Genomic DNA, 26,011 nt, shown 5'->3' with positions numbered 1-26,011 from the left:
ATACGATTTGCACAACGGTCCGACATCAAAGATGGCGGGAGCCTCCGACCCACTGGAGGACATGCTCTTCACTGAGGTGGACGAGAAGGCGGTTAGTGACCTAGTCGGCTCTCTGGAGTCGCAGCTCGGAGACAGAAAAGCTTCTCCCGCCGCTTCTTATTCCGGCGGGAAACCGGACGGAGCTCCACGTGCAGCAGCAGCGGCTCAGTTCTCAGGGAAAGTGCTCGAGGATCCGGTGGATCCAGTGAGGTCCGTGGAGCCGCAACAAGGACGTCCGAGAGAGGGGTTAGACCAGGACCCAGGAGCTACAGAGCTGCTCTCCGGTAAAGTCCTGCTCTCCTCCTCCGGGTCCTCCACGGTCACCTCCGGAGCGACCCCCCCCACTATCTCCCCGGTACCGGGACCCGTAACTTTGACCACTCGGTCTTCCGCAGCTGCGGGTTCGAGTCCCGCTACCGTCACCGCTGTGGATGCGATTCGGACCGCTTCTCCCGGACTACAAAGTTTAAACGGATCGGTAAAGTTGGTGAACTCGGTCCCTGCAGCAGCAGCACCGGGGACCAGCACGGTGATCAGCACCGTGAGCACCGGGGGCTCCACGATCATCGCCTCTCAGCCTCACTTCACTCAGACCACGATAACGTCTCCCGCCGTCTCTCTGCAGAGACACCCGGGTCCGGTCAACGGATTGGACCCCAAGGGCCCTCAGGTGGTGACCCACAGCGGCCCTCTGATGCACACCACCACCACCACCACCACCAAGATGCTGGTGCAGAGCCAGCCGGTCTCTGGGAGCTCCGTCATCCTGACGGGGACCCCCCCTCCTGCAGCCCAGATCCCCATGGTCCAGACCGGGACCAGTACGGCTGCAGTGACCCTCAAGCCGGCAGTGAACGGAGTGGGTCAGCCCTCCGTGTCCGTGGTGAGGCCCCCGGGGCCCCCCGTGGTGACCACGTCCATCCAGCAGCAACAGAGACCTGGACTAGTGCCCCCCCGAGCTGCTGCTCCTCAGCTGGCCGTCCGGCCTCAGCAGCAGACCACCATCCAGCTGCCCCCTGGATTCTCCATGCCTCCAGGTGAGTAGACCTCCACCTGTAGACCTTTGATCCTCCAATGTGTTCTTATCACATCCCAGTCTCAGAGACCGGTACACCTGGTCCATAGAGAGACGGGTAGACCTGGTCCATAGAGAGACCGGTACACCTGGTCCAGAGAGAGACCGGTAGACCTGGTCCATAGAGAGACGGGTAGACCTGGTCCATAGAGAGACCGGTAGACCTGGTCCATAGAGAGACGGGTAGACCTGGTCCAGAGAGAGACCGGTAGACCTGGTCCATAGAGAGACGGGTAGACCTGGTCCAGAGAGAGACGGGTAGACCTGGTCCAGAGAGAGACGGGTAGACCTGGTCCATAGAGAGACCGGTAGACCTGGTCCATAGAGAGACGGGTAGACCTGGTCCAGAGAGAGACCGGTAGACCTGGTCCATAGAGAGACGGGTAGACCTGGTCCATAGAGAGACGGGTAGACCTGGTCCAGAGAGAGACGGGTAGACCTGGTCCAGAGAGAGACGGGTACACCTGGTCCAGAGAGAGACCGGTAGACCTGGTCCATAGAGAGACCGGTACACCTGGTCCAGAGAGAGACCGGTAGACCTGGTCCATAGAGAGACGGGTAGACCTGGTCCAGAGAGAGACCGGTAGACCTGGTCCATAGAGAGACGGGTAGACCTGGTCCAGAGAGAGACGGGTAGACCTGGTCCATAGAGAGACGGGTAGACCTGGTCCAGAGAGAGACGGGTAGACCTGGTCCAGAGAGAGACGGGTAGACCTGGTCCATAGAGAGACGGTGTTTGTGTGTCTGATCTTGACGATGATGATGCTTCCTGTGTTCTTCAGGTATGGTTCTAGTCCGGACTGAGACGGGTCAGCTGGTGATGGTCCCTCAGCAGGTTCTGGCTCAGGCTCAGGCTAAGACCCAGCAGAGCCAAGCGGTGGCCAACATCAGCCAGAGACCCGCCACACCGACTGCTGGGACCGCCATCCGGGTCAACACCGCCCCCACGGTAAGAACCCATCAGGGTCAACGGTGTTCATCCGGTCTGCAGCATCACCAACAACCTGAACACCTGAGACACACCTGAGACACAACGAAAACACACACAAACACAACGGAAACACAACGGAAACACACGGAAACACAACGGAAACACACGGAAACACAACAGAAACACACGGAAACACAACAGAAACACACGGAAACACAACAGAAACACACGGAAACACACACAAACACACACCTGAAACATACCTGAGACACACGCCTGAAACACAACGGAAACGCACACAAACGCAAGAAAACACACCTGAAAAACGCAACGAAAACACACCTGAAACACACACCTAATAACACACCTGAAACGTGAAGCTCCAGATGTAGCGGGTTCCCATGATGCTTTGCTGCAGCATAACGTGTTCTCCTCTTCCTCCCTGACGTCTGTAGGCTCCTCAGACCGTCCGCCTGGCCTCCCCCGCTCAGACCAGAATGGTTCAGGCTCCGTCCACCACGACAGTACAGGTGTGTCCTCATGACGTGACCATGTGATGATGTGATGATGTAATGATGTGACCATGTGACGTGTGATGATGTGACCATGTGACGTGTGATGATGTGACCATGTGACGTGTGATGATGTGACCATGTGACGTGTGATGATGTGACCATGTGACGTGTGATGATGTAATGATGTGATCCTGTGACGTGTGATGATGTAATGATGTGACCCTGTGACGTGTGATGATGTAATGATGTGACCGTGTGATGATGTAATGACGTGATCGTGTGACGTGTGATGATGTAATGACGTGATCCTGTGACGTGTCCAGAAGACCATCACGGTGTCCCCCGGCGGTGCGGCGGTGTCGGTGAAGATGCCCCCCCCTCAGAAGGCCCAGACGGTGATCACAGCGGGGGGGCCGGTGAAGCCCGTGGGAGTTGCCCCCCCCACGCCGGCTAACAGAGTCTCCGTGGTGTCCCAGGTGTGTCCTCTGTCCTCTGTCCTCTGTCCTCTGAGGGGACACCTGTGTGACCTGCTCTTTGTTACCATGCCAACAGGAGATGCAGGAAAACGTGAAGAAGTGTAAAAACTTCTTGGCGACGCTCATCAAGCTGGCGTCACACAACTCGCCTTCACCCGACACCTCGAAGAACGTCAAGGGTCTGGTGCAGGACCTGCTGGTAAGAGCTGTTACATATAAACATTATCATATATCATCATGTTGTTATATATAATGTTATAATTAGTGCCGGGCAAGTTAACGCCTTGTTTACGCAGTTTGTTTTTGTATTAAGCGACATTTTTAACACAAGAACCGGCAGCGAGCGGTGAACAGCTGTTTGTGGCGTCTCTTCCTGTTTCCTTCCCCTGCATTCCCCTGGGTCCTAAGTCCCTCCATGTACAGCTTCTTATCACCCTCTATGTACCAACGTACATTTATAACAAACACCACATGTTACGCTAATCAGCGTAGCATAGCGTCTGACCAACATACCAACACAATAAATGATTCATTTAAATTATTGTTTTAGAGTTTTAAAGTGTTTAGTTTGTAATATGTATAATAATCACATCATTTAGTTATCACTACTGAGAGTTTAACAAACATAACACATGACGTAGATAGGTTTCAGGTTAAGATGTATATTTAAATTCATCTCTGACACACATGAAGATAAAGTTGTGAACACGCTGAATATCTATGATCAGAATCATTATAACTGTGTTATAACTGAATCCTGCTGTTAACAAGAACCTGATGAGTTTAACGTGTTTAAACCAAATGTTGTTGACCTTTAGTTCATAGAGCAGCACTTTAACACACTACTTTAGATTCATTATGAACTTTAACATAATGAGATTAATGGCGTTTAAACATTGTAATCGTTGTCCAGCACTAAATATGATATATCATCATGTTACATGTCAATATTATTATATATTATAATATACCATTATGTTATATATTATACTATATTTAATGTAGGCCCTGCTGGTGAGCTCTGCATTGATTAGGTATTTATTATGGTATGTTTAATATTAACTGTGTGTTTGTTCAGGATGCAAAGATTGAGCCTGAAGAGTTCACCAGTCGACTGCAGGCTGAGCTGAAGTCTTCTCCACAGCCCTACCTCATCCCCTTCTTAAAGGTACTACTACTACTACTACTACTACTACTACTACTACTACTACTGTACTACCACAGCCCTACCTCATCCCCTTCTTAAAGGTACTACTACTACTACTGCTACTACTACTACTACTACTACTGCTACTACTACTACTACTGCTACTACTACTACTACTGTACTACCACAGCCCTACCTCATCCCCTTCTTAAAGGTACTACTACTACTACTGCTACTACTACTACTACTACTACTGCTACTACTACTACTACTGCTACTACTACTACTACTGTACTACCACAGCCCTACCTCATCCCCTTCTTAAAGGTGCTACTACTACTACTGCTACTACTACTACTACTACTACTGCTACTACTACTACTACTGCTACTACTACTACTACTGTACTACCACAGCCCTACCTCATCCCCTTCTTAAAGGTACTACTACTACTACTACTACTGCTACTACTACTACTACTGCTACTACTACTACTACTGTACTACCACAGCCCTACCTCATCCCCTTCTTAAAGGTACTACTACTACTACTACTACTGTACTACCACAGCCCTACCTCATCCCCTTTTTAAAGGTACTACTACTACTACTACTACTACTGCTGCTACTACTACTACTACTACTACTACTACTACTACTACTACTACCACTGTACTACCACCAGTATATTTTGGTGCCAGGTCTTGTGTACTTGTACACTACATATGTATATATTTGTATGTTTTCTCTGTACTTGGCCAGCATGTGTTGTTGATGTTGTTGTTGTTGTTGTTGCTCCTCAGAAAAGCCTCCCCGCCCTGCGTCAGTCTCTGCTCAGCAGCCAACAGTCTCTGGTGACTCCTGGTACCTCGGCCCCCCCCATCCAGGTGGCCCCCCCCTCCAGCTCCACCGCCACCATCAGGCCGCGACTCCCCATCAGCCCGGCCGGAGGCGCCGTCAGACTGAACGCACCGCTCACCAACACTCTGGTAGGACCGCCGTACATGTTGTTCTCCTGGTGTCCACTAGAGGCATCGCTGCTGTATTATAGAGATAATACGTGTTATTCTCCTGGTGTCCACTAGAGGCATCGCTGCTGTATTATAGAGATAATACATGTTATTCTCCTGTTGTCCACTAGAGGCATCACTGCTGTATTATAGAGATAATACATGTTATTCTCCTGGTGTCCACTAGAGGCATCACTGCTGTATTATAGAGATAATACATGTTATTCTCCTGGTGTCCACTAGAGGCATCACTGCTGTATTATAGAGATAATACATGTTATTCTCTTAGTGTCCACTAGAGGCATCACTGCTGTATTATAGAGATAATACATGTTATTCTCCTGTTGTCCACTAGAGGCATCACTGCTGTATTATAGAGATAATACATGTTATTCTCCTGTTGTCCACTAGAGGCATCACTGCTGTATTATAGAGATAATACATGTTATTCTCCTGGTGTCCACTAGAGGCATCACTGCTGTATTATAGAGATAATACGTGTTATTCTCCTGGTGTCCACTAGAGGCATCGCTGCTGTATTATAGAGATAATACGTGTTATTCTCCTGGTGTCCACTAGAGGCATCACTGCTGTATTATAGAGATAATACGTGTTATTCTCCTGGTGTCCAGGAGATGTTATTTTAATGTTCTTATGTAGTTCTGTTATTTTAATGTTATTTTAATGTGTTCATGTTATTTATTATATTACTCTTCAGGCTGTGGGCCGAGCGGCCGTCCAGAGTCGACCTGTCGTCTTCAGTCAGACGCTCAGACCTCAAGGTGAGTCTCTGATTTATCGTATTATATTTATCTCTTTACGATCAGTGCTGCTTATTATTATTAATATGAAATGTTGTCCTCAGGTACACTTGTCAGAGGACCCACAACTATAATCGGTAAAAGTCCTCTGAACATGGCGGCTCAAGCCAATCAGAGGAAGCTGAGCGACCCGGGGGGCGGGACATTCAGGTCAGTTACTGGTAATAAATACAATAAAAAGGCAAATAAAATCAGTAGAAATAGAATTAAATAAATACAAATGCAAAAAGATTTCTCATAATCATGAATTAATTATCAAATAAATACGAACCAGATTCATTCAGGGTTTACTGACTAAAAGTTTGTTTTAGTTAATTTACTAAAACTACAGATATGAATTATAATAAGAGATGAATATGTCTGAGAACGTTTCCTCTGCTGCTGAACTTCATCACATAAATACTGTTACAACCCGGCTCATTTATTTAAAGATCAAAGAACCAAACTAAGAGGAGGGGCCGGCCACGCTAACCTTAAACCAGAACACCGGCAGGAAAGGCCCAGATCCTGATGATGATGAGGTCAGAGAGCTTCAGGGCTGAGGTGTGAAGGAGCTGGGTCTGGGTACAGGTGGAGCTGGGTCTAGATACAGGTGGAGCTGGGCCTGGGTACAGGTGCAGTTGGGTCTGGGTACAGGTGGAGCTGGGTCTAGATACAGGTGGAGCTGGGCCTGGGTACAGGTGGAGCTGGGCCTGGGTACAGGTGCAGTTGGGTCTGGATACAGGTGGAGCTGGGTCTAGATACAGGTGGAGCTGGGTCTAGATACAGGTGGAGCTGGGTCTGGATACAGGTGGAGCTGGGTCTGGGTACAGGTGGAGTTGGGTCTGGATACAGGTGGAGCTGGGTCTGGGTACAGGTGGAGTTGGGTCTGGATACAGGTGGAGCTGGGTCTGGATACAGGTGGAGCTGGGTCTGGGTACAGGTGGAGTTGGGTCTGGGTACAGGTGGAGCTGGGTCTGGGTACAGGTGGAGCTGGGTCTGGGTACAGGTGGAGCTGGGTCTGGGTACAGGTGGAGCTGGGTCTGGGTACAGGTGGAGCTGGGTTTGGGTACAGGTGGAGCTGGGTCTGGGTACAGGTGGAGCTGGGTCTGGGTACAGGTGGAGCTGGGTCTGGGTACAGGTGGAGCTGGGTCTGGGTACAGGTGGAGCTGGGTCTGGGTACAGGTGGAGCTGGGCCTGGGTACAGGTGGAGCTGGGTCTGGGTCAACAGTCCCACGTTGCTCCCTGAACCCTGAAGTGATGAGAGTTCAGCAGCTTGTCAGTGCAGAGCTGTAGATCAGACATGATTCTACTCTTGATAAGATGCTTCAGCAGATCATCATCTTCATTTAAATAACGGAACTGGATTGAAAGCATATTAATCCTGCCAGCTGTACAGCAACAGAGGAGTGAATATGAAGACGTCAATGAAACGCATCACTTTATGTGAGCAGCGCTGCTCTCGCTGTCTTTGTTTGACTCAACCGGTGATGTAGTTCAGAGTGTGTTGTAGTTCAGAGTGTTGTAGTTCAGAGTGTTGTAGTTCAGAGTGTGTTGTAGTTCAGAGTGTTGTAGTTCAGAGAGTGTTGTAGTTCAGAGTGTTGTAGTTCAGAGTGTTGTAGTTCAGAGTGTTGTAGTTCAGAGAGTGTTGTAGTTCAGAGTGTTGTAGTTCAGAGTGTTGTAGTTCAGAGTGTTGTAGTTCAGAGTGTTGTAGTTCAGAGTGTTGTAGTTCAGAGAGTGTTGTAGTTCAGAGTGTTGTAGTTCAGAGTGTTGTAGTTCAGAGAGTGTTGTAGTTCAGAGTGTTGTAGTTCAGAGTGTTGTAGTTCAGAGTGTTGTAGTTCAGAGAGTGTTGTAGTTCAGAGTGTTGTAGTTCAGAGAGTGTTGTAGTTCAGAGAGTGTTGTAGTTCAGAGTGTTGTAGTTCAGAGTGTTGTAGTTCAGAGTGTTGTAGTTCAGAGAGCAGCCAGCAGAGGGCAGCATGAGCTCACAACAACAACACGACTCAGACCTTAAGAAGCTGAATCACATGAAACCCTCTCAGCAACTATATATATATATATATAATAATAATAATAATAATGAATATATAAATATAATACAATAAACTCTCAGCTTATGGGGCAGAAATAAAGAGAATACAAATAGAAGCAGCTTCTTTCCATCTAGCCTCAGGTCTTTAAAGTCTGTCTCCTGACCCGTCCTCTCTGTCCTCTGTCCTCCTTCAGAGACGACGACGACATCAACGACGTGGCGTCCATGGCCGGGGTCAACCTCAACGAGGAGAACGCACGCATCCTCGCCACCAGCTCGGACTTCGTGGGCACGAAGATCCGTTCGTGTAAAGACGAAGCCTTCCTCCCCACCGGCCTGCTGCACCGCCGCATCCTGGACACAGGTGCTGTCCCCTGTCCTCTTGTCTCCTGTCCCCTGTCCTCTTGTCTCCTGTCCTCTTGTCTCCTGTCCTCTGTCTCCTGTCCTCTTGTCCCCTGTCCTCTATCTCCTGTCCCCTGTCCTCTTGTCTCCTGTCCTCTGTTTCCTGTCCCCTGTCCTCTTGTCTCCTGTCCTCTTGTCTCCTGTCCTCTGTCTCCTGTCCTCTTGTCCCCTGTCCTCTATCTCCTGTCCCCTGTCCTCTTGTCTCCTGTCCTCTTGTCTCCTGTCCCCTGTCCTCTTGTCTCCTGTCCTCTTGTCTCCTGTCCTCTGTCTCCTGTCCTCTTGTCCCCTGTCCTCTATCTCCTGTCCCCTGTCCTCTTGTCTCCTGTCCTCTATCTCCTGTCCCCTGTCCTCTTGTCTCCTGTCCTCTGTTTCCTGTCTCCTGTCCTCTTGTCTCCTGTCCCCTGTCCTCTGTCTCCTGTCCTCTTGTCTCCTGTCCTCTGTCTCCTGTCCCCTGTCCCCTGTCCTCTGTCTCCTGTCCCCTGTCCTCTTGTCTCCTGTCCTCTGTCCCCTGTCCTCTGTCTCCTGTCCTCTGTCCTCTTGTCTCCTGTCCTCTGTCTCCTGTCCTCTGTCTCCTGTCCTCTGTCTCCTGTCCTCTGTCTCCTGTCCTCTGTCCTCTTGTCTCCTGTCCTCTGTCTCCTGTCCTCTGTCTCCTGTCCTCTGTCTCCTGTCCTCTGTCTCCTGTCCTCTTGTCTCCTGTCCTCTGTCTCCTGTCCTCTTGTCTCCTGTCCTCTGTCTCCTGTCCTCTGTCTCCTGTCCTCTGTCTCCTGTCCCCTGTCCTCTTGTCTCCTGTCTCCTGTCCTCTTGTCTCCTGTCCTCTGTCTCCTGTCCTCTTGTCTCCTGTCCTCTGTCTCCTGTCCCCTGTCCTCTGTCTCCTGTCCCCTGTCCTCTTGTCTCCTGTCCTCTGTCCCCTGTCCTCTGTCTCCTGTCCTCTTGTCTCCTGTCCTCTGTCTCCTGTCCTCTGTCCCCTGTCCTCTGTCTCCTGTCCTCTTGTCTCCTGTCCTCTGTCTCCTGTCCCCTGTCCCCTGTCCTCTGTCTCCTGTCCCCTGTCCTCTTGTCTCCTGTCCTCTGTCCCCTGTCCTCTGTCTCCTGTCCTCTGTCCTCTTGTCTCCTGTCCTCTGTCTCCTGTCCTCTGTCTCCTGTCCTCTGTCTCCTGTCCTCTGTCTCCTGTCCTCTGTCCTCTTGTCTCCTGTCCTCTGTCTCCTGTCCTCTGTCTCCTGTCCTCTGTCTCCTGTCCTCTTGTCTCCTGTCCTCTGTCTCCTGTCCTCTTGTCTCCTGTCCTCTGTCTCCTGTCCTCTTGTCTCCTGTCCTCTGTCTCCTGTCCTCTGTCTCCTGTCCTCTTGTCTCCTGTCTCCTGTCCTCTGTCTCCTGTCCTCTTGTCTCCTGTCCCCTGTCCTCTTGTCTCCTGTCCTCTGTCTCCTGTCCCCTGTCCTCTGTCTCCTGTCCTCTTGTCTCCTGTCCCCTGTCCTCTTGTCTCCTGTCCTCTGTCTCCTGTCCCCTGTCTCCTGTCCTCTGTCTCCTGTCCTCTGTCTCCTGTCCTCTGTCTCCTGTCCCCTGTCCTCTGTCTCCTGTCCTCTGTCTCCTGTCCTCTGTCTCCTGTCCTCTGTCTCCTGTCCCCTGTCCTCTGTCTCCTGTCCTCTGTCTCCTGTCCTCTGTCTCCTGTCCCCTGTCCTCTGTCTCCTGTCCTCTGTCTCCTGTCCCCTGTCCTCTGTCCCCTGTCCTCTTGTCTCCTGTCCTCTTGTCCCCTGTCCTCTGTCTCCTGTCCTCTGTCTCCTGTCTCCTGTCCCCTGTCCTCTGTCCCCTGTCCTCTGTCTCCTGTCCTCTTGTCTCCTGTCCTCTGTCTCCTGTCCTCTTGTCTCCTGTCCCCTGTCCTCTGTCTCCTGTCCTCTTGTCTCCTGTCCTCTGTCTCCTGTCCTCTTGTCTCCTGTCCCCTGTCCTCTGTCTCCTGTCTCCTGTCCTCTGTCTCCTGTCCTCTGTCTCCTGTCCCCTGTCCTCTGTCTCCTGTCCTCTGTCTCCTGTCCTCTGTCTCCTGTCCTCTTGTCTCCTGTCTCCTGTCCTCTGTCTCCTGTCCCCTGTCCTCTGTCTCCTGTCCTCTGTCTCCTGTCCTCTGTCTCCTGTCCTCTGTCTCCTGTCCTCTGTCTCCTGTCCTCTGTCTCCTGTCCTCTTGTCTCCTGTCCCCTGTCCTCTGTCTCCTGTCCTCTGTCTCCTGTCCCCTGTCCTCTGTCTCCTGTCTCCTGTCCTCTGTCTCCTGTCCCCTGTCCTCTGTCTCCTGTCCTCTGTCTCCTGTCCTCTTGTCTCCTGTCCTCTGTCTCCTGTCCTCTGTCTCCTGTCCTCTGTCTCCTGTCCTCTGTCCCCTGTCTCCTGTCCTCTGTCTCCTGTCCTCTGTCTCCTGTCCCCTGTCTCCTGTCCCCTGTCTCCTGTCCTCTGTCTCCTGTCCTCTGTCTCCTGTCCCCTGTCTCCTGTCCTCTGTCTCCTGTCCTCTGTCTCCTGTCCTCTGTCTCCTGTCCTCTGTCTCCTGTCTCCTGTCTCCTGTCCCCTGTCTCCTAGTATCTCTGAATACCGGCAGCAGAATCTTTCTTTCCATCACTATGTTCAGTGAAAGGAGGGAAACCTGCCGGGTCTCCTGGTTTGACCTGAATGTGTCCCTGTTGTCCGTCTTTCCGTCCTCAGCTAAGAAGCTGGGCGTGACCGAGGTTCCTCTGGAGGTGGTGAACCTGGTCTCCCACGCCACCCAGTCCAGACTGCGCTCTCTGCTGGAGACGGTCTCAGCCGTCGCTCAGCACCGAACAGACGGAGGGAAGGCAAGGACCCTCTGATCCACACTGATCCACAGAGACCACCGATGATGATCCTAAAGCTGTTTGTGTTCTATCTCCTCCTCCTCCTCCTCCTCCTCCTCCTCCTCCTCCTCCTCCTCCTCCTCCTCCTCCTCCTCCTCCTCCTCCTCCTCCTCCTCCTCCTCAGGATGAAGACCACCATGAACAGACGTCAGACGTTCGCTCTCAGCTTCGGTTCTTTGAGCAGCTGGAGCGAATGGAGAAACAGAGGAAGGACGATCAAGAGAGAGAGATCCTGCTGAAGGCTGCCAAGGTGTACACACACACACACACACACACACACACACACACACGTGTATATATGTGTGTAATGGGTGCTCTGCGTCTAGACGGTGTGTAGTGGGACCAGGTCCTTGCAGAGATTGTTACTGCGTTGGTGATGTCGCTCACTGCTTGCTGTTCTTGTCTCTGCTGCCTCGAGCAGAAGCCTCTTCAGTGACGTGTGAGCCTTCGGCTTCACGGTGTCGCTCGCATTAACGTTACCGTTGCTATCGCTGCGTCTCCGGTGTGTCTTTGTTCCTCCTGCATCGCTCTGTTCTTTAATGTAGCGTTACTGTAGCGACGGAGCCTCTCCAGCTGTTAGCACACTGTTGTGCTAGCGGGCTAGCTAGCGAGCTGTACCCAGCATGCCGTTCGACGGTGTAATTTTATTAATATACAAATATTAGTGTTACAAATAGTTTATGTGTCACAAGCTGTTGTGTCGTGGTTCTTTGCCCTGTTAGAGAGCGTTGTGTGTTATTAAGTGTTGTTATAGAGTTATAACCATGACTAGCGTCATTACACTCTAGACCGCTAGCTGCTAGCGCAGAGCAATATATTCTGCTGCCTGTTTCGGTGATGTTCGGTATGATGGTGTGTGAGAAATTCATATCATACAGGAAATTAAACCAGTATACCGCCCAGCACTATGTGTGTGTGTATGTGTATATATATATATATGTATATATGTATATATATATGTGTATATATATATATCCTTTATTACAGGACACTTTTAATTTCTCTTGGATCCTCTATCGTCGTCCTCTGGAGGACATGCATGCTCCCAACTTCTCCTCTTTATTTTCTTTTGTTTCTTTATTAATTTGTGTTTCTGTTCTACTTTGCTCAGAACTTGATACACAGTATTGATCAGAAAGTTCTATTGTTAAAAAAAATTGTTTTGTGTTTTACTTTCAGAGTCGAGCGAGACAAGAAGATCCTGAACAAGCTCGCCTGAAGCAGAAAGCTAAAGAGGTGTGTGTGTGTGTGTGTGTGTGTGTGTGTGTGTGTGTGTGTGTGTGTGTGTGTGTGTGTGTGTTAAAGCTGCATTCAAATTTTGATTCAGTTTGAATGTCAACATCCAATCAGTCTGTAGCCCCGCCCCCTTTATATCAATCAGCTAATCAGTCTGTAGCCCCGCCCCCTTTATACCAATCAGTTAATCCGTCTGTAGCCCCGCCCCCTTTATATAAATCAGTTAATCAGTCTGTAGCCCCGCCCCCTTTATATAAATCAGCTAATCAGTCTGTAGCCCCGCCCCCTTTATATAAATCAGCTAATCAGTCTGAACGTTGTTCACGCCTTCTCTTCTCATTAGTGTCACAGTGTCGTTCTACTTCCTGTTACTCTCCCCATAAGCTTTATGGGAGCTGTAGTTCCTCCACATAGAAGACTTGATGACCATGAATATATAAATGTATATTTACAGTAGATCTGACCTCCTCTTCCTCCTCTTCATCCTCAGATGCAGCAGCAGGAGTTGGCTCAGATGAGACAACGAGACGCAAACCTCACGGCGCTCGCTGCTATCGGACCGCGAAGGAAACGCAGGATGGACTCACCGGGAGGCTCGTCGTCTGGACCCGAGGTGAGAGGTTAGGTAGTGAGGAAGGTAGTGGGGAGAGAGGTTAGGTAGTGAGGAAGGTAGTGGGGAGAGAGGTTAGGTAGTGAGGAAGGTAGTGAGGAGAGAGGTTAGGTAGTGAGGAAGGTAGTGAGGAGAGAGGTTAGGTAGTGAGGAAGGTAGTGAGGAGAGAGGTTAGGTAGTGAGGAAGGTAGTGAGGAGAGAGGTTAGGTAGTGAGGAAGGTAGTGGGGAGAGAGGTTAGGTAGTGAGGAAGGTAGTGAGGAGAGAGGTTAGGTAGTGAGGAAGGTAGTGAGGAGAGAGGTTAGGTAGTGAGGAAGGTAGTAAGGAGAGAGGTTAGGTAGTGAGGAAGGTAGTGAGGAGAGAGGTTAGGTAGTGAGGAGAGAGGTTAGGTAGTGAGGAGAGGACTAGATACAGTTGGGTTCAAAGCACTGGTTTTGGAACTCCTGGAGAGTAAATGTGGTGTTGATGTGGTTCTGGTTCAGTATTTTGACCCTGTGCTGCCCCTCCTCCCCCCCCAGGTGGCCTCGGGTTCGGGTCCCGGTTCCTCCCCAGGCTCCTCCTCTTCCTCCTCCTCCCGCCAGCAGCTCCGTCAGCGGATCACACGAGTCAACCTCAGGGACTTCATCTTCTGTCTGGAGCAGGACCGCTCCACCGCTCGCTCCATAACGCTCTACAAGGCCCTGCTGAAGTAAGGAGTCCCCCCAGGAGGACCACCTGGGGCCCCTGATGCTCTACAAGGCCCTGCTGAAGTAAGGAGTCCCCCCAGGAGGACCACCTGGGGCCCCTGATGCTCTACAAGGCCCTGCTGAAGTAAGGAGTCCCCCCAGGAGGACCACCTGGGGCCCTTGCGCGTCACTAACTGGACTACACATCAACCTCCACCGGTCCTCATGGTCACAAGTCGGTCCCTCCTCAGTCCCGGTTTGTCCTCAGATGGTTTTAACGCTGACCTCCGGTCCAGGTCAGACCAGAGGAACTCATCCGAGGGTCTTCACCAAATATTTGGTCCTGAACGAGCATCTGAAGACGTTTTATTTACAGAAAGAGATGAAATAATATTAAACGTGACACAATAGAAACAAAAAGCCAGAAGAAGCAAACAGATGTTTAGAGAAGAACGAGTTGACTTTGATGTTTACTTCCCTGATTTAAAGGAGCAGGTTGTCTCAGCAGACCTCAGGTGGGTCTGGTTTGAGGTTCAGGTCCTGGTTCAAACACACGAGTCCGAGAACAACAGCTCGTGATTCTGGTTTGAACTGAAATGTCTTCTGAACTAAACGGTTTAGAGCGGACTTTAACTCTGTCAGAACCACATTCTCCTCCTTCGTTAAACCCAGCGCCTACATTACCCACAATGCACTGGCAGATTGTAGAGGTCTGGTCAGCTCACTTCATCGTGTATTAAAGTTCATCTTTAATGTAAAGCTTTATGCTTAAACACAGGTGGAGTTTATCTCTGATATGAATATGAGGTGAGCTGATCCCAGGTGCTTGACTCCACCTGAACAGGTGTCTTTAGGGTCAAACCTGCACCTGAACAGGTGTCTTTAGGGTCAGACCTGCACCTGAACAGGTGTCTTTAGGGTTAGACCTTCACCTGAACAGGTGTCTTTAGGGTTAGACCTGCACCTGAACAGGTGTCTTTAGGGTTAGACCTGCACCTGAACAGGTGTTTTTAGGGTCAAACCTGCACCTGAACAGGTGTCTTTAGGGTCTGACCTGCACCTGAACAGGTGTCTTTAGGGTCAAACCTGCACCTGAACAGGTGTCTTTAGGGTTAGACCTGCACCTGAACAGGTGTCTTTAGGGTCAAACCTGCACCTGAACAGGTGTCTTTAGGGTCTGACCTGCACCTGAACAGGTGTCTTTAGGGTCTGACCTGCACCTGAACAGGTGTCTTTAGGGTTAGACCTGCACCTGAACAGGTGTCTTTAGGGTCAGACCTGCACCTGAACAGGGTCAAACCTGCACCTGAACAGGTGTCTTTAGGGTTAGACCTGCACCTGAACAGGTGTCTTTAGGGTCAGACCTGCACCTGAACAGGTGTCTTTAGGGTCAGACCTGCACCTGAACAGGTGTCTTTAGGGTCAGACCTGCACCTGAACAGGTGTCTTTAGGGTCAGACCTGCACCTGAACAGGTGTCTTTAGGGTCAGACCTGCACCTGAACAGGTGTCTTTAGGGTCAGACCTGCAGCCCTTTAGGACCTCCGGCTCTGAAAGACTTCTGATCACATTTAAAGTTCACCGCGACAGAATCGTGTGTGTGTCTGCGCACACACACACACACACGCAGGGAACTGTTCCTTTTAAAGGAACTGTTCCTTTAACACACACTGTTAAAGGAACAGTTCAACATCTTGATGAATCCTCAGATTGATTCCACTCTCATGTCTGTACAACAGCTGGTTAGCTTAGCATAAGGACTGGAAACGGCTAGCTAAAGCTCCTCTAAAGTTCACTAATTTCCTGTTTTTACTTCGAGACTCAGCTGAAACAGTGAATTGGAGTTCAGATGAATCAAAGGAGCTCTTAATGCTAAGCTAAGCAGCTGTAGCTTCATGTTCAGAGGATTTAAATGTTGAACTGTCCCTTTAATTTGAAATAACTCTTCACAGGGAGCTGGTTCTCCTTCAGATGGTGAAACTCACTCAGGCTACGATCATGAAGGCTAACAAACAAAACTTCAGACAAACATTCCTGCAGTTTCATCTTCCTCCTCTTCATCATCCTCTTCCTCCCGTCTGACATGTGATTTTTCTTTTAGCTCAACATGAAACATTATAAATCACAAATCTCGACCTTTTGTACTGTTTTCATTTGTCAGAGTTTTGCTTCAGTTTGAACGTTTTTAAGACTTTTTGAAAGTGTACATTGAAGGTTTTTAACGCTTTAAATGTTCCCCTCGTATCGGGCATTTGGTTTGTAAAGTCTGTCGTCTGCGGAGATCTTCTGGAGAAACTTTCATCTGTAAGAACGACACAATTTGTGCAACTATTTATATTTCCTACATTCTGTATTCAATCCTGACACATTTCAGGCAATTTTACAGTTGTTTGTACCTTTGCAAAAAATGAAATAAAGAAAACGATAAAGAATCCGGTCTGATTTTATCTTTTTATTAATTCATCTGTACAAATGAAAAATAGTGAAACAAGCTAACAAATACATTAAATATACATTTTCAAAAGGGCAGTTTTATAAAAAGGATTAAATTATCTGTACACACTTATAAAAAATGACCGTTCCATTCATTTGTAGACAGAACAATTATTCAGGTTATTACAAATGTGGCAGTTTATGACTTCTTATGTTGCATCATCATCATCCTCAGAGGTCTCCAGGTCTTCAGGTCTGAGTTCAGTCCAGAGGCTCCTGTTTGATCCGGATCGGGGTGCTGGTGACGGACCGGTTGAGCCGGAGGTCGCGACACAAAACGTACTCGCTGAACTGGGAGGAGTCGACCCCCCCACCGCAGGACGCCTTCATGATGAAGCCCCTCTGGAACAGACGCTCCAGGACCTGCAGACACACAGCAGGTGTTTGAGTACCGGTGAGGTACGGGTGTAATACGAGTGTGGTAACGGTGTAATACGAGTGAGGTAACGGTGTAATACGAGTGAGGTAACGGTGTAATACGAGTGTGGTAACGGTGTAATACGAGTGAGGTAACGGTGTAATACGAGTGTAGTAACGGTGTAATACGAGTGTGGTAACGGTGTAATACGAGTGAGGTAACGGTGTAATACGAGTGTGGTAATGGTGTAATACGAGTGTGGTAACGGTGTAATACGAGTGAGGTAACGGTGTAATACGAGTGAGGTAACGGTGTAATACGAGTGTAGTAACGGTGTAATACGAGTGTGGTAACGGTGTAATACGAGTGTAGTACATGTGTAGTACATGTGTAATACGAGTGAGGTAACGGTGTAATACGAGTGAGGTAACGGTGTAATACGAGTGAGGTAACGGTGTAATACGAGTGTGGTAACGGTGTAATACGAGTGTAGTAACGGTGTAATACGAGTGTGGTAACGGTGTAATACGAGTGAGGTAACGGTGTAATACGAGTGTAGTAACGGTGTAATACGAGTGTGGTAACGGTGTAATACGAGTGAGGTAACGGTGTAATACGAGTGTAGTAACGGTGTAATACGAGTGTGGTAACGGTGTAATACGAGTGTAGTAACGGTGTAATACGAGTGTGGTAACGGTGTAATACGAGTGTAGTAACGGTGTAATACGAGTGTGGTAACGGTGTAATACGAGTGAGGTAACGGTGTAATACGAGTGTAGTAACGGTGTAATACGAGTGTGGTAACGGTGTAATACGAGTGTAGTACATGTGTAGTACATGTGTAATACGAGTGTGGTAACTGTGTAATACGAGTGTAGTACATGTGTAATATGAATGTAGTACAGGTTTAATATGAGTGTAGTACATGTGTAATATGAGTGTAGTACATGTGTAATATGAGTGTAGTACAGGTGTAATATGAGTGCAGTACTGGTGTAGTACATGTATAATATGAGTGTAGTACTGGTGTAGTACATGTGTAATATGAGTGTAGTACTGGTGTAGTACATGTGTAATATGAGTGTAGTACAGGTATAATATGAGTGTAGTACTGGTGTAGTACATGTGTAATATGAGTGTAGTACTGGTGTAGTACATGTGTAATATGAGTGTAGTACTGGTGTAGTACATGTGTAATATGAGTGTAGTACAGGTATAATATGAGTGTAGTACTGGTGTAGTACATGTGTAATATGAGTGTAGTACAGGTATAATATGAGTGTAGTACTGGTGTAGTACATGTATAATATGAGTGTAGTACTGGTGTAGTACATGTGTAATATGAGTGTAGTACATGTGTAATATGAGTGTCGTACAGGTATAATATGAGTGCAGTACTGGTGTAGTACATGTGTAATATGAGTGTAGTACAGGTGTAATATGAGTGCAGTACTGGTGTAGTACATGTGTAATATGAGTGTAGTACAGGTGTAATATGAGTGCAGTACTGGTGTAGTACATGTGTAATATGAGTGTAGTACAGGTTTAATATGAGTGTAGTACAGGTATAATATGAGTGCAGTACTGGTGTAGTACATGTGTAATATGAGTGTAGTACAGGTATAATATGAGTGTAGTACTGGTGTAGTACATGTGTAATATGAGTGTAGTACATGTGTAATATGAGTGTAGTACAGGTTTAATATGAGTGTAGTACATGTTGTACAGGGGAAGCACTGACCTGCACAGAGTTGAACCTGCAGTACCCGTTGAGGGGGAAGCGGATCACGTGGGTCGGGTCCTGGTTCCAACCGGCGTTGACAGAGTCACACATGACGTCTCCGGTCTCAGGGAAGATCTCCTCGATCAGAACTTTCTCTCCGCTCAATGCGATCCTCTCACCCAGATCGGGAGAGACTCGGACCACCAGACACTCGCAGGGCGGCGTCCGCTGGGCCTCCCGCTCCACCTGCCAGTGCTCCAACTCCCGAACCATCGGAGTCAGCTGGTAGAACCGGGCCTCCTCGTACAGCTGGGGGAAGTCCTGGGGGGGGGGGGGGGGGGGGTATATAAGTTATAACAGCAAAGTGTGCACAAGTAGTGAAGCTTTTTACTCCACGCTGCTGTTGTCCTGAGGCTCCTCCTCTTCCTCCCCCTCCCCCTCTTCCTCCTCCCTTCCTTTCCCTCTTCCCCTTCCTCTTCCTCCCCCTCCTCCTCCTCTTCCTCTTGCGTGAGGGATAGATGTGTTTTCATAAAGAAGCGTTGTGTCTTCAGGGCTTTTTATTCACCCTGAGCAGAATGATAGCGGCAGAACTCACTAACTACAGAGATGTAATACACACACACACACACTCAGTAAAACACACAGACTGTGAATCTCTGCAGCCGCTGGCAACGATTTAAGAGTCACAATGTGTTCAGTAGAGCTGCTGACTTACAGCTCATTACTACAGAAGAAGAAGAGCTGCTGAGAGTTCATACATTATAAAATAACTAGAATATAACAGTGGTACTGAGAGTTGTATTGACATTACAAAGCATGGATATCATTATTGTCAGTGTTGATGTTTCAGCTGTCCTTCCTGCAGAAGGGGGAGGAGTTCCACTGTTTGATGTTCACTAGTAGAAAAGACTTCCTGTGGTCAGTCTGCTGCTGAAGATGCTCTGATGAGAGGCATCGCTCACCACAGACTCCAGTTCCAGGAAAGAGCCGGCTCTCCTGATGAGCTTCTTGAGTCTGAGCATGTAGTTTGTCTTAAATAGTCATAAAAACTGATGTTATGTGTTGTGTCTCTGCTCCCTCTCTATCCTCAGTGTCCGTTCAGGTGCCACCTTGTTCCTGTCTAGCAGCTGCAGCTTGAGAGTGAAGGCAGCTCAATCACCTGTTAGTGCCACACAGAGTGTGTGTGTGTGTGTGTGTGTCTGTGTGTGTGTTAGTAGTCTGACCCACTGGTGTGATTCCTCGTGTGGTGTTTTGAGTTCCATTATTACTGCTGTTGGTTCGTGTCGCTTTGCTTTTAGAAAGCAGTTTTCCGTTGTTGCATCTTTTCATTAATAAATCATTTGTATATTTATTCATACGTTGCCCATGATTCTTTTTCTTGAGTTATTTACTTTGTTATTTCATCCCTGAGACCATAATCAGGGACCAAAACACATAGTATAGTATTTTATAAAAAAGTAATAGTATAGTTTGTCATAAAAAGTTATAATATAGTATGTCGACATTATGTTGTACTATTGATTATTGTCTGATATTGCAGCAAACAGCTGTTCCTATATAGATACATCTTTGATAGGCTAAAGATAAGATAATACCAATGAATTAGTAGGGCTTCAATTCCAATCATATTCCTCTTTTTTTTACGACGGTTTTCCAGTGAAATGACCTTGAAGTCTTCTGGCAGCAGCAGTTTGCAGGTCCGCAGGAAGCTGAGGATGTAGCGGAAGATGTCTCCGTCTCTGTCGATGAAGTAGTGCTGCTTCAGACTGTCCAACACGATGGGCTCAGTGCCGTTAAACAGACGACCGATCCTGCAGAGAAACACATCAGATTCTATTTAAAGGGGCTCTGCTGGCATGGTTAACATGTGTGTGTTGCTAAAACATACGTCAAACAAACGTGTTAATAATAATGTTAATAATGTTAATGTATGAGTAATAATGTTAATGTATGAGTAATAATGTTAATAATGTTAATGTATGAGTAATAATGTTAATAATGTTAATTTATAAGTAATAATGTTAATAATGTTAATTTATAAGTAATAATGTTAATAATGTTAATGTATGAGTAATAATGTTAATGTATGAGTAATAATGTTAATAATGTTAATGTATGAGTAATGATGTTAATAATGTTAATTTATAAGTAATAATGTTAATAATGTTAATGTATGAGTAATAATGTTAATGTATGAGTAATAATGTTAATAATGTTTATTTATAAGTAATAATGTTAATAATGTTAATGTATGAGTAATAATGTTAATGTATGAGTAATAATGTTAATGTATGAGTAATAATGTTAATAATGTTAATTTATAAGTAATAATGTTAATAATGTTAATGTATGAGTAATAATGTTAATGTATGAGTAATAATGTTAATAATGTTAATGTATGAGTAATAATGTTAATAATGTTAATTTATGAGTAATAATGTTAATAATGTTAATTTATAAGTAATAATGTTAATAATGTTAATTTATAAGTAATAATGTTAATAATGTTAATGTATGAGTAATGATGTTAATAATGTTAATTTATAAGTAATAATGTTAATAATGTTAATGTATGAGTAATAATGTTAATGTATGAGTAATAATGTTAATAATGTTTATTTATAAGTAATAATGTTAATAATGTTAATGTATGAGTAATAATGTTAATAATGTTAATTTATAAGTAATAATGTTAATAATGTTAATGTATGAGTAATAATGTTAATAATGTTAATGTATGAGTAATAATGTTAATAATGTTAACCTCTTAAACCCTAGGCCTATTTTGAGACCTCTGTTCGAAAATGTCATACCCAAACTCTAGAGCAGGGGTCCCCAAACTTTTTCCTGTGAGGGCCACATCACTGAACATATCGTTCTCAGCGTATTCATGTATCTGCACTCTGCAGTTAGTGTATTTATAGGTGTTGAGCTTCATTTTTACACAAAACAAATAATAACCGTAGCTGTGGCGTCATGATGAGGTGTTTCAGCTGCAGGACAGCAGTGAAGGCCCAGGTATCAAATGCACGGCCCGCCACTGAGTAGTAGTAGTAGTAGTAATAGAGTAGTAGTAATAGTAGTAATAGACTAGTAGTAGTAGTAGTAATAGAGTAGTAGTAGTAGTAATAGGGTAGTAGTAGTAATAGAGTAGTAGTAGTAGTAGTAGTAATAGAGTAGTAGTAGTAGTAGTAATAGAGTAGTAGTAGTAGTAGTAGTAATAGAGTAGTAGTAGTAGTAGTAATAGAGTAGTAGTAGTAGTAGTAGTAATAGAGTAGTAGTAGTAGTAATAGGGTAGTAGTAGTAGTAGTAATAGAGTAGTAGTAGTAGTAATAGAGTAGTAGTAGTAGTAGTAGTAATAGGGTAGTAGTAATATGGTAGTAGTAGTAGTAGTAATAGAGTAGTAGTAGTAGTAGTAGTAATAGGGTAGTAGTAGTAGTAATAGAGTAGTAGTAGTAGTAGTAATAGAGTAGTAGTAGTAGTAATAGGGTAGTAGTAGTAGTAGTAATAGAGTAGTAGTAGTAGTAGTAGTAATAGGGTAGTAGTAGTAGTAGTAATAGAGTAGTAGTAGTAGTAGTAATAGGGTAGTAGTAGTAGTAGTAGTAATAGGGTAGTAGTAGTAGTAGTAATAGAGTAGTAGTAGTAGTAGTAATAGGGTAGTAGTAGTAGTAGTAATAGGGTAGTAGTAGTAGTAATAGAGTAGTAGTAGTAGTAATAGAGTAGTAGTAGTAGTAGTAATAGAGTAGTAGTAGTAGTAGTAGTAGTAATAGAGTAGTAGTAGTAGTAGTAATAGGGTTGTAGTAGTAGTAATAGAGTAGTAGTAGTAGTAATAGAGTAGTAGTAGTAGTAGTAGTAATAGGGTAGTAGTAGTAATATGGTAGTAGTAGTAGTAGTAATAGAGTAGTAGTAGTAGTAGTAGTAATAGGGTAGTAGTAGTAGTAATAGAGTAGTAGTAGTAGTAATAGAGTAGTAGTAGTAGTAGTAGTAATAGGGTAGTAGTAGTAGTAATAGAGTAGTAGTAGTAGTAGTAGTAATAGGGTAGTAGTAGTAGTAGTAATAGAGTAGTAGTAGTAGTAGTAATAGGGTAGTAGTAGTAGTAGTAGTAATAGGGTAGTAGTAGTAGTAGTAATAGAGTAGTAGTAGTAGTAGTAATAGGGTAGTAGTAGTAATAGGGTAGTAGTAGTAGTAGTAATAGAGTAGTAGTAGTAGTAGTAATAGAGTAGTAGTAATAGAGTAGTAGTAGTAGTAGTAGTAATAGAGTAGTAGTAGTAGTAGAGTAGTAGTAGTAGTAGTAGTAGACTGATCACATGACCCACATCAAAGGTTCTGTGGTCTCACCTGGACTCGGGGTATTTGGTGAGTGTCCCAAGGCTGCTGGTGTACATGTGCCCCCCCACGTCGATGTGCACGGGGGCGTTGGCCTTGGTCAGCTGGGCGGGGGAGGGGATGCCCTGGGTGGTCATGGGAGACACAGGTGAGCGGCTCAGAGACATCCTGGACATGCTCCGCCCCTCCTGTGACAGGTAACAACAGGTCAACACACACCTGAACTCAGCAGCTTTGTGTACAACTGTTTGACAAAGAAAAGCAAAATCCATCTCTGACTCTACGGAACGTTAATAAACTCTTAGAAATAAGATGTTTTCCCTCAAAGTGAAGGAAAGATCTGGAAAAGATGAAAGTCATTCATCAACGTTCTGAGGAAGAGAAACGCTACAGCCTCAAGTTCTCAAACAACACAACAAAACACAACAACTATACAACACAACAACAATAACAAAACAATACAACAACAAAACACAACAATACAATACAACACAATAATATAACACAACAATACAACAACAACAATACAACAAAAACATACCACAACAATAACAATACAACACAACAACAATAACAAAACAACAACAATACAACAACAAAACACAACAATACAATACAACACAATAATATAACACAACAATACAACAACAACAATACAACAAAAACATAACACAATAAAAATACAACACAACAACAATAACAAAACAACAACAACAATACAATACAACACAATAATATAACACAACAATACAACAACAACAATATAATATCAATACAACAACATAACACAACAACAACAATACAACATAACAACAAAACAATACAACACAACAACAATAACAAAACAATAACAATACAACAACAAAACACAACACCTACACACACACACACACACACACGCACACACACACCCCCGGTCGTAAAGAGGAGCTCTGAACCATGAAAGGTGAACAGGAGGCGGCCCAGCTTTCAGCTCACTGCCCCGCGGCCGCCTCGCTGCCTCGGGCCAAACTGACAAACACTGCTGCCTCTCTGTCTGCGGCCGAGTGGAAGAACTGCACCAGACTCAGTGTTACAAACACAGGACATACCAGCCTGTGTTTCATACAGGCTGCTCAAATAATCACAGGAATCATGAATGTTCTTCATCATTTTAAACTGGATCGTTGCTGACACACAGAGACCTGCTTCAGTGAAACCCAGCCCAGGAACAACGCCTCACGCCAGACTCCATTAACGAATCAAACATTTAATGCATTCTTGCGGATCGTTGAACGTTAAGTATGGCCTCACCCTGAATTTAAAGGTTTTCTCTTCAGACTTCGTCCTTCTGATTAATTCGGCATATGAATTGTCCATCAACTAAGACGAGGTTTGGATTATTATGACTTTCATCACAGAGTCAGTGGATCTCTTCCGCACCAACATGACGTATTTGAAGGGAGAAGATGGCCGTGAAAACAGCTGAGCCGGAAACAAAAGTTCGAATTTAGATGGAAACCGTCGAACCTTGGAACACTTGATGTATGCCGAATTAAACAGCGTTTCATACCATTACAGAAAATACCAACCGTCTTTGTATCTTTATTACTAACGTGTACCAAAACGAACAAAGACTTAAAACTGTCATATTTTAAACGGAGACTGGTGAGACAGCGCACATCGCCTCTCGACGGAACCCCGGGGAGCGTGATCGGGATCTCGGGGAAAACTTTGCGCGTAAATGTCCCGTTAAAAGGTCCAACGCTGGTTCTTACCTGAGAGGACACCGACACAGAAGACATGGAGACCGGCGTCCGTCTGCTACGTCCCGGGGATTCAATGAGAGGAGACCGGTTGGTCTTCAGTTCACGTCCTAGGGTGTGTGTGTGTGTGTGTGTGTGTGTGTGTGTGTGTGTGAGAGAGAGTGTGTGTGTGTGTGTGTGAGTGAGTGTGTGAGTGCGTGCGTGTGCGTGTGTGTGTGCAGTAGCAGCTTAACGAGCCCGTCGTGTCTCTTCTGGAAGAATAGAGGAGGCTGAGGGAGAAGTCTCGCCCGGGGCCCCTCAGACCCCCTCAGACCCCCTCAGGGTCCGGGATCAGGTTACAATAACGCGGCGGTTTGTTTGAGAGAAAATAGATCCTCCTGCTGCTTTGAGAGATAATCAATCAGAATAATTTATGATCCATCAATGATGAGAAGCTTTCAACAGAAATCCATCTGGTCCTTCCTCCTCCTCCTCCTCTTCCTCCTGCACATCCACGTCTTCCTCATATACTTTAGTAACATCAAACATCCCTCTGGCTCTGGAGCCAAATGATGTCTATCGTCATGCATTATGCCCCCCCCCCCCCCCCCCCCCCCCCCCCTCACCCCGCAGCCAGCGGCCAAATGCACCATTTCAATTATTGCGCTGCTAGATGGAGGTGTGCGCCGGAGGGCTGCGCACACAGATCTGTTTTATTCTCCTCGTCTCTCGGCTGAATCCGAAATGTGTCCACAGCTGCTGCTGGAATCAGGAAGACTGAAAGTGTCTCAGATACTCAGATATACAGCGACTCAGAGACACAGACACCCAGACACTCAGACACTCAGACACGGAGACTCAGAGACTCAGAGACTCAGAGACACAGAGACTAATAGACTCAGAGACTCAGAGACTCAGAGACTCAGAGACTCAGAGAAACAGAGACTCATACACAGAGACACAGAGACTAATAGACTCAGAGACACAGACACCCAGACACTCAGACACGGAGACTCAGAGACTCAGAGATTCAGAGACACAGAGACTCAGACACAGAGACACAAATACTAATAGACTCAGAGACTCAGAGAAACAGAGACTCAGAGACACAGAGACCACATATATAACCACATGACATACGTGTTTTGATCTTGTTTGCACTATATCCACTCTGCTGCTGTAATCCTGTACATGTCCCTGCTGTGGGACTAATAAAGGATTATCTTATGTTACATCGGTCTTTCACCTGCAGTACCTGCTTCTTCCTTTGTTCTTTAAATGTTGTTCCTTCATCATCATCATCACGCTTTACTTTATTCTGTCTCACATACAAATACTCATAGAGCACCAAATGTGGTGTAATCCGCCGCTGAAAGTAGTCCCCACCAACGTTACTGTTTTAAATATAAAAGAACACATTATCTTTTATAAAAGGAGTGATTCCTTTTAAACGATGTATAGAGTAGATCTATATCTCATCTGATAAACATCATATTGTGTCAGAATAAGAAGCATCAGGTGTCTCAAGTATTTATTGTTGTTCACATCAACGTAACGCAGCAGGTGCAACATGGCAGTGATACGGCTTAAAGTGGATCTACGTCCTCGTTCTACTTTAA

At 46.2% G+C, this 26,011-nt stretch overlaps 2 protein-coding genes across 2 annotated transcripts; one reads left to right on the top strand and one right to left on the bottom strand.

Moving 5' to 3' along the window:
* The first annotated feature begins 16 nt into the window (after positions 1-16).
* On the top strand, positions 17-14,687 carry LOC306698304 (transcription initiation factor TFIID subunit 4-like). The gene is made up of 15 exons (XM_079162550.1): positions 17-1,076; positions 1,897-2,063; positions 2,501-2,575; positions 2,884-3,036; positions 3,113-3,235; positions 4,115-4,204; positions 4,986-5,171; positions 5,911-5,974; positions 6,058-6,163; positions 8,216-8,385; positions 11,091-11,221; positions 11,385-11,510; positions 12,440-12,496; positions 12,987-13,109; positions 13,623-14,687. Exons 1-15 carry the CDS (start codon positions 32-34, stop codon positions 13,794-13,796), a joined length of 2,790 nt encoding a protein of 929 aa, XP_079018676.1. The 5' UTR covers positions 17-31; the 3' UTR covers positions 13,797-14,687.
* A 1,699-nt stretch (positions 14,688-16,386) lies between these two features.
* Positions 16,387-24,533, bottom strand: LOC306698628 (BTB/POZ domain-containing protein kctd15-like). The gene is made up of 5 exons (XM_079163023.1): positions 24,426-24,533; positions 22,681-22,856; positions 20,009-20,153; positions 18,361-18,663; positions 16,387-16,624 (listed from the first exon to the last, which is right to left on the bottom strand). Exons 1-5 carry the CDS (start codon positions 24,450-24,452, stop codon positions 16,463-16,465), a joined length of 813 nt encoding a protein of 270 aa, XP_079019149.1. The 5' UTR covers positions 24,453-24,533; the 3' UTR covers positions 16,387-16,462.
* Positions 24,534-26,011: the final 1,478 nt, after the last annotated feature.

This window comes from Pholis gunnellus (assembly GCF_910591455.1).
Source record: "Pholis gunnellus genome assembly, chromosome: 7".
Lineage (NCBI taxonomy): Eukaryota > Metazoa > Chordata > Actinopteri > Perciformes > Pholidae > Pholis > Pholis gunnellus.
The sequence above is the reverse complement of the archived record's forward strand: the minus strand, read 5'-3'. Positions and strand labels throughout refer to the sequence as shown.